This window comes from Nasonia vitripennis, chromosome 5 (assembly GCF_009193385.2).
Source record: "Nasonia vitripennis strain AsymCx chromosome 5, Nvit_psr_1.1, whole genome shotgun sequence".
In the NCBI taxonomy this organism is placed as follows: domain Eukaryota; kingdom Metazoa; phylum Arthropoda; class Insecta; order Hymenoptera; family Pteromalidae; genus Nasonia; species Nasonia vitripennis.
The window spans coordinates 11,061,357-11,071,745 of NC_045761.1; the positions used below are offsets into that span (position 1 = coordinate 11,061,357).

The 10,389-nt window shown below is 43.4% G+C and overlaps 2 protein-coding genes across 6 annotated transcripts; one reads left to right on the forward strand and one right to left on the reverse strand.

Moving 5' to 3' along the window:
- The first annotated feature begins 152 nt into the window (after positions 1-152).
- LOC100124183 (monocyte to macrophage differentiation factor 2) lies at positions 153-7,243 on the forward strand. 3 transcript variants are annotated; one of them, XM_031932103.2, is made up of 5 exons: positions 153-493; positions 3,235-3,429; positions 5,065-5,310; positions 5,376-5,637; positions 5,710-7,243. In XM_031932103.2, the coding sequence occupies exons 2-5, from the start codon at positions 3,359-3,361 to the stop codon at positions 5,974-5,976; spliced, it is 846 nt and encodes a 281-aa protein (XP_031787963.1). In that variant the 5' UTR covers positions 153-493; positions 3,235-3,358; the 3' UTR covers positions 5,977-7,243. The 3 variants fall into 3 exon arrangements, with proteins under 3 accessions (XP_031787963.1, XP_031787964.1, XP_001608073.2); XM_031932104.2 differs by lacking the exon at positions 153-493 and adding an exon at positions 2,589-3,143; XM_001608023.6 differs by lacking the exon at positions 153-493 and adding an exon at positions 2,589-3,098.
- Positions 7,244-7,334: 91 nt separating this feature from the next.
- Positions 7,335-10,031, reverse strand: LOC100124184 (opsin, ultraviolet-sensitive). Of its 3 annotated transcripts, none has more exons than XR_004227953.2 (6): positions 9,722-10,015; positions 9,072-9,287; positions 8,614-8,995; positions 8,321-8,505; positions 8,091-8,251; positions 7,344-8,018 (listed from the first exon to the last, which is right to left on the reverse strand). XR_004227953.2 is itself a non-coding variant. In XM_016982792.3 (6 exons), exons 1-5 carry the CDS (start codon positions 9,967-9,969, stop codon positions 8,149-8,151), a joined length of 1,134 nt encoding a protein of 377 aa, XP_016838281.1. In that variant the 5' UTR covers positions 9,970-10,009; the 3' UTR covers positions 7,344-8,018; positions 8,103-8,148. The 3 variants fall into 3 exon arrangements, 2 of the variants coding, with proteins under 2 accessions (XP_001608074.2, XP_016838281.1); XM_016982792.3 differs by having other exon boundaries at positions 8,103-8,251; positions 9,722-10,009; XM_001608024.6 differs by having other exon boundaries at positions 7,335-8,251; positions 9,722-10,031.
- Between the last annotated feature and the right edge of the window lie 358 nt (positions 10,032-10,389).

A 10,389-nucleotide genomic window follows, 5' to 3' on the forward strand; every position in this document is an offset into this window, starting at 1 on the left:
CACTACACTCTTCAATCTCCGTCAAATTTGGCGGCACAAGAGATATGCCTCGAGCGCCCTCTGATCTATCTAACGCAGCTCGTGTCGCCGCCCTAGCGTCAAAATCTGCCGCGAGACCGCAAGCGTGCGAGTTAGGACGATAATAATACATCACATACACCCCTGCTACTGGCCCTCCCACCACTCAGCCCCATCAGCCATCGACAGTAGCCAGCCTGCCATGGCGCTTGGCAGTAGCAGTCAGCCTCGAGCTGTCTCTGGTGTGTATAGAACAACGATGGGAGATCGTTACAGCTGATTTCGTCGCGGTCCCGAGGAGAGAGAGAGCAGCTCAGAGCCATAGTTCAGAGAAGAAAATGTAGTGTGCCAGGATCGTATCATAGTTTTAGCTGTCCACAACGCACACACTTGCATATAACGCAAGCCGGGGACACTTGCACGGCGCACATCAAAATCCAAACATAAAAAAATGACGAAGGAGCTTCCTGTCGAGGTGAATATAGATTCTATGTATAGTCTGTACTTTGTTGTTTTTGTTCCCGCGGTTGAGTGAAAGGGAGGCTGCCGCTGATTCTCTCGCGTCTTTATTATGATGCACTTCGAAGAAAAGAACATGTGTAGGAGTGTGCGAGCACTTGAACTTGGGTGGATACACTATAAGTAGACTGTCAGAGTAGATATTGTTCGAAAGGATTGACTTTCTGTCATCCAGTGATATTAATCTGAATCGCGGTAATAAGTAGTTTTAATTAAAAACGAATCAAAGCAAACGATAATGCGCATATAACTACGTTCGTTCAATAATTTAAGTATATATTACAATAAAAAAAAATCAATGAAAAAAAGCAGCAGTAAAGACACCTACATACTGTCTGTCCCTATATTATATCTAAATATAATTCATTGATATAACATAGCTGATTAATCCCGCAACGGCACGAGTGTTTGTTTACACAAAGACAGCGCGCAGCCCACTCGTGCTCCACGTGAGCATGCAGCAGCCCGATGACCCGAGCAAATCCTTCATTTATGTCGGAAACTATTTCCCGCTCTCGCGTACAATATTAAACCTGGAGATGTATGCGCGCGTACACGAGTCCAATCGATAGAAGCTTATAAGAGCCGTATTCGCGTGAGGTCCATAATGGTCACAGTAGATGAATATTGCAGAGGACACGTGCAATGTACTGCTTGTATGTCTATATATATATGAGTACATACGTACGCGAGATGTAGAGAGACGTCGCGCGGTTCACGGTCGGCCGGAATATGGATCCTAATTGGATCACGTGTTCGTACGCATACATTGGGCCTTTCACTCTCCGCTAATGCCGGCATATGCCAATTGGATAATTGCGGCCAATTGGCGGACGTAAGTACGTGTATGCGCGCGAGTTCGAGTATCCAACTGCTCTTCGCGAGATGTTGTACATTGCATATAATAAGGACGACATATCTTGTAATGTATATAATAATCATCTGCATGACCTACGTATTTACAATCAAATCAATCGGATATCTTGCGGCAGCTCTCGCCCTCTGGCAAACAAAAAAGAAGAGGAAAAAAACGAAGCACCGCGCGCGCTCAATGAAAATCAGTGTGCGCGGCCTTCCGTATTCTTCAAGAATATCGAACAAGTTCAAGGTCACTCGCTCTCCGATAATCGTCAAAGGCGCGCGCGGCCAGAAGTGTGTGCAGTGTGTATACTTATATGCGTCGTTCGAAGCCTATATAGAATGTTATGTTATCGGACGCAGACGAAAAAAGAATGCGCGAGGAAGAGATTGCGGTCGGGAAAAAAGCCCGGGTGAATCGCCTCCCAATTATATATGATACGAATCCACGATGTCTCTTTGTTCGATTTTTTATCGTTATCTCTGATGTATGAGATCGCGAAGTGCTCGAGTCCGAATCAATACGCTTTTCTGCATCGATTTTTGCGAGGAAGGGCTATAGTAGAAGGAATAAGGGATATCGTACAGGAAGGGAGAGAGAGAGAGAGAGAGAGAGAGAGAAACGCCATCAACGACGCGCCGTGTAATGATTACAATTTACATTCAATCACGACCGTTTGTCCGATTCAATCGCCTCATTCAGGCGTAATTCGAGTTTCGCACTCAATTCTTATTAGCCGGATTGGTGTGTGTAACAAGCGTCCGAGCGGCTAGCGAGAGAGAATCGTTGCAGCGTATAATACCTACAGGGCTCACTTCAGCGAAGGACGCTTCTCTTCGCGTGACGTTTTTCCTTTTTTCCGATTGGCCTCTATCCACGTGTGCAAATTCTCTGCACGAATGTATAATGCCTAGGCAGGACAAAAAGCCGTTTGAAGATTCCAATAATATGCCCACTCGCCGAGGGAAAAGCCCGCTGAAATCGGCAAAAAAGAAAACGAGAGAGGAGCAATAATTCCCAGTCGTACGAGTACAGAGAACCTCTGCTCCAGTTTCACTATTGTACTCTCGTTTCTCTCTCTCTCTCTCTCTCTCTCTCTCTCTCTCTCTCTCTCTCTCTCTCTCTCTCTCTCAGAGATCAGGCCTCGATCACGCGTCGGAGATTCGTCTGCAGCGGCGAAAAATCGAAGAACCGTCAAGATCGCCATGCGCGACGGTACTTGCGCGACTAAGCCTCCGCATTACGTAATTGACGAGTCGCATATATGTATTTCGATGCATCGGACGACGACGGCCGTCGCGGTTTTCTCGAGGATCTTCGAAGCGCGGCGCGCGTTATCACCGCGCTGGCAGCGAGAAAGCCGATCTTTATCGCGCAACGTTCATTAATTTCTGCAGCCGGTGCTGCTACCGAGGCGATTTTATTGCCAAAAACTTATTTTTGATGCGCGCCCGCGCTCGCGACAGTCTATATCGCGCGAGTATTTTCTAGTGGAGGAGCGCGTGTGCGGGTATACGTAAGTGTGCTATAATGAGCGGCTGCGCTGCGACGCGATACGATCGGGCTACTGTGTGCTGCTCCGATGTCAGTCGCGCGAGGGTGGCCGGCTCGGATGGATATGACGGACGAAGTCGGAACGTCGTCGGGATACTTCTTTGTGTGATTCGGTGTGCTGGTTTAGATGCGTTAAGTTTTGATCGAGGTAAAGAGTAGTCCTACGAATAAATGATAGTAATTTGTATAGCCAGTAAGAATTTTAATTTTGGATAAATCGGTTTGTAACTTTTTATCTAATTATACTAAACAAGGATTTGTTGTGTTATATTTGTGTTGCACAGGTTACGTAACATTTTGCACTGAATTAAAAAGAAAAGCTGAGCATCGGTATCGTCCAGTGTACACTTTATAAGCAAATGCCTTCTTACCCTGCTGGCATTGACTTAGACGTAGTTAATTTTAAAAATGGATGGATCGAGCCAGCACCAGTTCAATGTAGCCATTAAGAAAATCCTGCAAATGCATCGACTCAAAGAGTAAGCAACCGAATAAGGGTTTGACGTCTTTATTATCGTTATGTAAAGTAGAGATAATTAATAGTTACTACTGAAATTTCTATCGTAATTCATATAAGATGATCGCACGATCGGTCTACATTTGATCGTTAATTTAGAAGTAATAGGCGTAATTGTCTACTAGTGCATGCTACTTTCTCTCTTTCTATTCTATTCTATATCTGTATATGGTTTGGTAAATTAGTATAAAAATTTGACGTCGTATCATACATTATATATTCTTTCGTAGATATTGTATTGCAAAAGGTTATCTTGTAAGGCATGAGGATTTTATCATGTATATCGCAGCTTTCAACCTATGTCAGATGGTAAGAGAAAAAATCTGGATTGCTCGCGTGTGAGTTATTGATGAAAAAAAAGTGCAAGATAGAGATAGAGCGGAGCATTCGCACATGTGCGCACGAGATTATTTTGCAGTGATATATATTCAAGCATGGCACTTGCAAATAAAGTTCGATTTTTTCCTGTAATTTTTAGTTATTTTAATACTCTATTATATACTACTGTTGACTGTGGCATACGACGATTTTTGCATACTTACACCTTACACCGAGTAGAGAGATTTATTTCCTTCGCTATGTCTAACATTGTGAATATTTCAAATCCCTTTCTCCAAGCTTGCGACTTCCATAGGCCTAGGTGGAGATTAACGAAATTAAGTAGAGCTGTGAAATCGAGCAACAAATTTACAAAATTATTAGACGTAACTTTTCTAAACTTTGTTGTAGCCGAAAACTTTTCCTAATTGTCGAATACTGAGGGACTTTACGCTTTGTCTCGCCAAATTGTTAACATAAATAAATAATAAAAAATTAAAGAAACATTATGTGACTAGTTCTAGCGAACGTATAGACACATCGCGGCAAAATTACAAGTCGTTTGCAAAGTCTCGTTAAGCTTTTCGCATATAACTACGTAGAAAGCTCCGTACGTAACTTTTCTGCTATATTTATACTGCTTTTTTCTCTGGCATAACAATTATTGGTTTTCCGGAATGCGGTTACGTCATCCTTATAGAGCCTCCGGTAAAGACATACAAAATTTTAAAAGTATATACATCTTACGTTAATCAATGCGACGAAAAAATTCAATCCGGCAACGTTTTCAAAACCTTGGAATGTTAGGGAACCACTTGAAAAGGAGAGCTGACCATCGCCTTCCTGATTCGATAAACCGATAATACGATTACACGTCAGTTGCACATTTATACAAGCTCTGCTCGAGTCGAGACGCGTAGAAGAGCTCGCCTGCCGAGAATTTTCTATTGTCGATTGCAATATTTTGAGATATTTGAATACGTAAAAAGCCGAATTGATAATTACTTATAGAAGTTAACTATAATGAAACAAACTGGCGGTATCCAATTAGTGACGAGAAAAACAAGAATTTTTCTTCTCGATTTATCTTAATTATAAAACAAGCATCGGCCAAAGTATATTAATATTATATAAGAATACGCCCAATTAAATTATCCCGTATCAAGACCCATCCGCTCTCCCCGAAGAAGTTCAATCACCTTAATTGAGAAACACAATAACTCACATACCCATAGTAGCGATAGACGATAACGACGTCGGCTTTTCTGTTCGAACGCAGAGTGAAATGGAAGAACGAAAAGGCGTGCGCGCACGAGGCTTATGTGCCGACGTTCGTGGAGCACGTGGCGAACGTGTTCACCCACGGGATCTGGATCGTGCCGGCGTTGCTGGGCGCCCTGGAGCTCATCGAGCGCGCCTCCACCAAGCCGAAACTATTCTCGGCCATCATCTACGGCACCTCGCTGCTCCTGCTATTCACCGTCTCCACGGTCTTCCACAGCATTCACTATTGCTTTCATAATGGGTAAGCGTATTAGTTTTTTCTTGAACTGTATGATGATTTTGTTGAACGGCTTTGTTTTCCCGTAGTAAACTGGTGCATCTGAAGGACGTGCTGCACAGGTGCGACCGGGCGATGATCTACGTCTTCATAGCGGCAACCTACTTCCCCTGGCTGAACCACGAACCGGTCCAAGGTGACGTGCTGCTGCCCACCATGCGCATTCTCGTCTGGATCATGGCTGCTGTTGGTATCCTCTACCAGCAGATCTTCCACGAGCGCTACAAGTGGCTCGAGACCACCTTCTACGTCATCATGGGCATCGGCCCCAGTATCGCGATAGTTGGAATTGTCAGTGTTCAAGATTCTTCTCTGAATAGCTGCGGTTGTGTGTATACTGATTATTAATCGTTCTAATTGCAGGACGACTATAACAACATTCTTGAATTGAAGCTGGGTGGACTAGCGTACCTACTGGGCATCGTGTTTTTCAAGTCGGACGGCCGGATCCCGTGCGCCCACGCGATCTGGCACTTGTTCGTGGCGACGGGCGCGGGCTTCCACTACCTGGCGATCCTTCATCACCTCTACCCGGACTCGGATTCGCCCATCTTAGCCTCGGGCGAGCGGCTCTACAACATCTTGGCTGCCAGCGATCATCACATCGTCGAATCTCATACCGAGTTCTAGCTCTCTCTCTCTCTCTCTCTCTCTCTCTCTCTCTCTCTCTCTCTCTCTCTCTCTCTCTCTCTCTCTCTCACACACAACTTGTAACTTCATATTCTACCCACCTGATGCAAAATATACATGACCAAATGCCAAAGCCGATTCGCGCGGGAGCGGAAGTCGCGAGTTTGACGTGCGTCCAATTCATACGCTAAATTATAATTGTACAAAATCCGGATAATCTTGTGGGTATTCGAAAGCTCGCGATTTCCAGAATGATCTTCCGCGGATCGATAATCTAGATGAATTGTAGTCAAATTCGAGGGTAACGAACGTTTTCGATGATATTACATTTTTATAAATAGGGAACCGACATGAATTTTTTCTATTTATTTTTCGAGCGAAATAGTATACTACTAGAAACTGAATGCGAAAGTGAAGAAACGTATTTTTTACTCCAGCATTTTGTATGTATAGACTTTTTTCAAATTTGCCAAAGCAAGGTTGTAGGCGCAAATTATGCTGAACTGTTTCCTACAGCAGGCTAGAAAATAAATCATGATTTCGGTACTGTCTGTTCCCTATTGAATTTAATTCTCGAAAAGGATTAATCAAGTTAACATGTACAAACGTAGCATAAGATTGAAATTTCGACTGTTGTTTCGAAGCATTATCTTTTACAACTTATACCTCTCAAGCTGATTTTGGTATCGTTGTAGGTGCAGGTAAACGTTATTTTTACTCTATCTACTTAGAGTTGAAAAATAATGAGTTTTAACCAATTATTTGCTCTTTTCTAAACGAGCTAACGTGATAAAACTAGCTAAAAGAATTATACATTGTGATTGAAATATTTGTTAGTGTGTTCTGTTATACGCGTAGAGGATATTAAGACTTGATCGATTTCAAAATCAATCGTATGTTGTAATAAATATTTTTAACGAGATATAAATGTGCAATGGGAATGTAGACATAGAAAATATAAAATTTATTCTTTTTCTAACCTTGGCAAGACTCAAAATTTATTGTTATTGTTTTGTCTCGCTTTCTAAAGTTAACGTTGCATCAAATTTTTTAGCCATTATCAAATTTGATCTCTATTTTGAGAAAAGTTGCGCGTCAAAAAATATACACATATTTTTATTCAAATGAATGGACTGTTACGAAATCTTTCACGGCATCGAAACATAAGTTTGAAAAAAATTGTGTATCTATTTGAATTTAATTTAAGTATTTATGTAAGATACGATAATGTATTAAAAGCATTTCAATAAAAAATTACTCAGAAGTATTGGGTTGCAATTTTTAACATTGTCGCGTTTTTTCCTTTAAAATCTATTGTGCTAATCGTGTACATTTGTTAGAAATATAAGCAAGCAGGATTTAATGAATAAATTTGAACATAACGCCGTGCACTTTATTGAAAAATTGGCGAATTACATGTTTTTTTTTTTTATCAACGCAAAGTTCTGATGTTATTATCTTGAGGCGCTGATTATATTATGACCACGATCAACAATTTCGATATATGTGTATAATTAAGCATTAAAAAATAACAATGATATGCTAATCTCTCGGTATATATGTGTATGCATGTGTGTATGCATGTGTGTATGTGTGACACCGTATTATTGGCATGATGGGTTAGTGGATAAATAAAATATACACATTTCCCTTACTTTACTGAAGCACCTGACGCCTTATCGACTATGAAAAATCAATAGGTCCACAGAGAGACAATAATCTTTGCATATTTATGATTTAGTTTGAAATATAGTAAAACTAAGTGTGGTATGGACTTAGATCTAAAGCGACATAACGTTATAGTAATATATTGGTTCAAAATAATCAACGAGGAGTGCTTGCATGTACGCTTTTGGAAGAAGAAATAATCCGTAGAAAAATATAACAAGTCTGATGCGTAAAAAAAAGCAAAAGAACAGGAGATCGCTGTCCAGCGAGGACACTCGCTTCTTCTCTTTCGTTCTTATTTTGGTTTCGTGGTCGAAGAGCAATCGCTTTTCTTTTAATCATTGCTTTCTTTGATCGTTACCGAAATCGTCGTACTATAAAACATGATAGAAAAAAAATTATTCAATGCTTATATTAATGATGAGTCGATTTTTCGGTTTACGCACAACTCGGTCAACCTTTTTGAAGCAACCGAGCATTCGCGAGGAGTCGAGAAAAAGCAGCTTAGCTCGAGGCAGGTACTGCTTCGGTAGTGGTGCTGGTAGCGTCGGACGCCGGTGGCTTCTCTTGCAGCTCCAGCCATGGCATGCGCTTCTGCAGTTCCAATCTACGAAAATTGTTCGTTTATTTGATCGTATCAACTGTATTCACTTGCCGATCGGTATCGAGGATATACCTGTATCTTGGATGACTGATGGCGTAGACATAGGGATCGAGACAGGCAACAGCCTTGCAGCAACAGGCTGGTATCATGGTGACTCCAGGCGTCAACAAACTCTTGTTGCCGAAGGCTCCGATCAGGGACATCACTCCGTAGGGTGTCCACGCGGCAACGAACAGGAAGCAGATGGTTAACGCCACCTGCGAAACAACGTGCAAGGTATACCGATTTCTGTATATGGAGCTCGGGCATGAAGAAGATCGGTACCGGCGTTCGTTACCGGTCTTCGACAAATATATTGAACCGACCTTGGCAATGCGAACTTCCGCTGATGCCTGGTCCTTGTTCTGACCGCTCCTGAGACTCTCGACGTTCATCTTCTTGGCCTGTTCGCGCAGAGCTTTCTCGTGATTGACGACGTGCCCGACGATCTGGCTGTAGAAGTATATGATGAGCGTCATCGGTATGGCGTAAGAGAAGGTGAAGATGGTACCGACGAAGTAGCGGATCTCGTCGGAGTCGGTAATGTAGTCGAAAGTGCAGGAGGTGAGGAAACCCTCCGGTACGAATCGGCCCCAGACACCCATCGACGGCATCAGGGCCCAAGGTATCGTGTACATCCAAATGAGCACGATCAGCATCATCACCTGTCCTCGCGACAGTTTGCCGTCTAGAGGTCGCGCGATCGTGCTGGCAGATTTTAATATTCGTATAAATTTCGCTTAATTCGTTTTTTCTCTCTTTTAATGATTGAGTTTACTTATACCTGTAACGATCGTAAGCGATCGCGGCATTTGTGATGGAAGCGCCGATACCGGACAGAGAGCCGATGAACGAGAAGATCTGACATCCAAGATTTCCGAGGGCGAAGCCCGTGTGGAACGAGTTGTAGATGAAGATCGGCGTCTTGAGCATCATCATGAAGTCGCAGATCGCCAGGTTGACGACGAACATGTTGGACGGCGTTCGCAGCGATTTTGCTCTGAGGTCGTGCGGGAATTTTATGATTTGATCGAGTATGCGTGCTTATTAGATTACTGATGGTGTATATACAAAGCGCTGGTGTACTTCAATTTTTCATCGCTAAATTTAGTTGGAGGCGAGTTTTTTTCTAATGCGATTAACGGCACACGTCGATCGCAATTTTGCAGATCGAATGAAAGGGATATACGTCAAGCGCGTGTACGTCAATGAGGATAGGTATATACAGATACTAGAGAATCTACATTTTACCAACCACAATCAATGCCATAACTTGTACGTAAATTTATCGTTACCTAATCTAGCGACAGTTCAACAATAATGAAATTATCCAAATTTATCATCACTTTTGGGCATATGATACATGTCAAAAGCAAGCCGCCGGCACAACGTCGCACCGCACGATCACACGCACTGCAAGATGTGAAATCTTACGCGCAGAAGATCCAGATGACGAGTCCATTACCAAGTAGTGCAACAAAGGTGAAGAGAATGTAGAGCAAAGCCAGTAGGTAATGCAACGCGGGATTCGGCTCAGGGTAGACCAGCCAGTGCTCGGGTATGTGCACCAGCTCCTCAGGAGGAACGTTCCAGCCAAGCAGGCGTGGTGCACCCGCTGGCTGAATCCTTGCCTCCGGCCAGCCGGCGGTCTGATCGGTGCCGTTCCAGTTGTAGTACGGCATGTCCTTCTACCCTTCCGAGCTCGACTCGACTCGACTCGCTCGCCGCGGCTCCTTATCTACCCTCGGCAGTAGAGCCGCTGCTCCGAAACCCTTAATTCGACGGCGGGGCTTCGCCGCGCACGGGATTAGCCGCTGCTTCGAGATTATCTAGCTGGGTTATACCTACTCTCACTCGCGCTCTTTTTCTAGCTTTACCCTCGGCTCGCTCGCTCTCTTGCGCTGCTAAACTCGGCACGACGTCGGTCAGCGGAAAATCCCCCTCAAAGTCAAATCCATTGCCACGGGTAATGGGTCGCACGTGCGCTATAGCAGCGCAAAGGCTTATTTTCGCTGTGGACAGTTGCGCTCGAATATGCCTACTACATGCAAATCGAGGGTGAGGATTCTAGAGGGATGCCTATTTATTGCAGATTCACTGAG

Bases quoted from the DNA above. Each gene is read 5' to 3' on its own strand.
- LOC100124183 (XM_031932103.2), top strand. From the start codon at position 3,359: ATGGATGGATCGAGCCAGCACCAGTTCAATGTAGCCATTAAGAAAATC. The intron at 3,430-5,064 runs GTAAGCAACCGA...GTTCGAACGCAG, and splicing joins CAAATGCATCGACTCAAAGA to AGTGAAATGGAAGAACGAAA. The intron at 5,311-5,375 runs GTAAGCGTATTA...GTTTTCCCGTAG, and splicing joins CACTATTGCTTTCATAATGG to TAAACTGGTGCATCTGAAGG.
- LOC100124184 (XM_001608024.6), bottom strand. From the start codon at position 9,969: ATGCCGTACTACAACTGGAACGGCACCGATCAGACCGCCGGCTGGCCG. The intron at 9,288-9,721 runs GTAAGATTTCAC...GCACGACCTCAG, and splicing joins GTCATCTGGATCTTCTGCGC to AGCAAAATCGCTGCGAACGC. The intron at 8,506-8,613 runs GTCGGTTCAATA...GTTGTTTCGCAG, and splicing joins CGGAAGTTCGCATTGCCAAG to GTGGCGTTAACCATCTGCTT.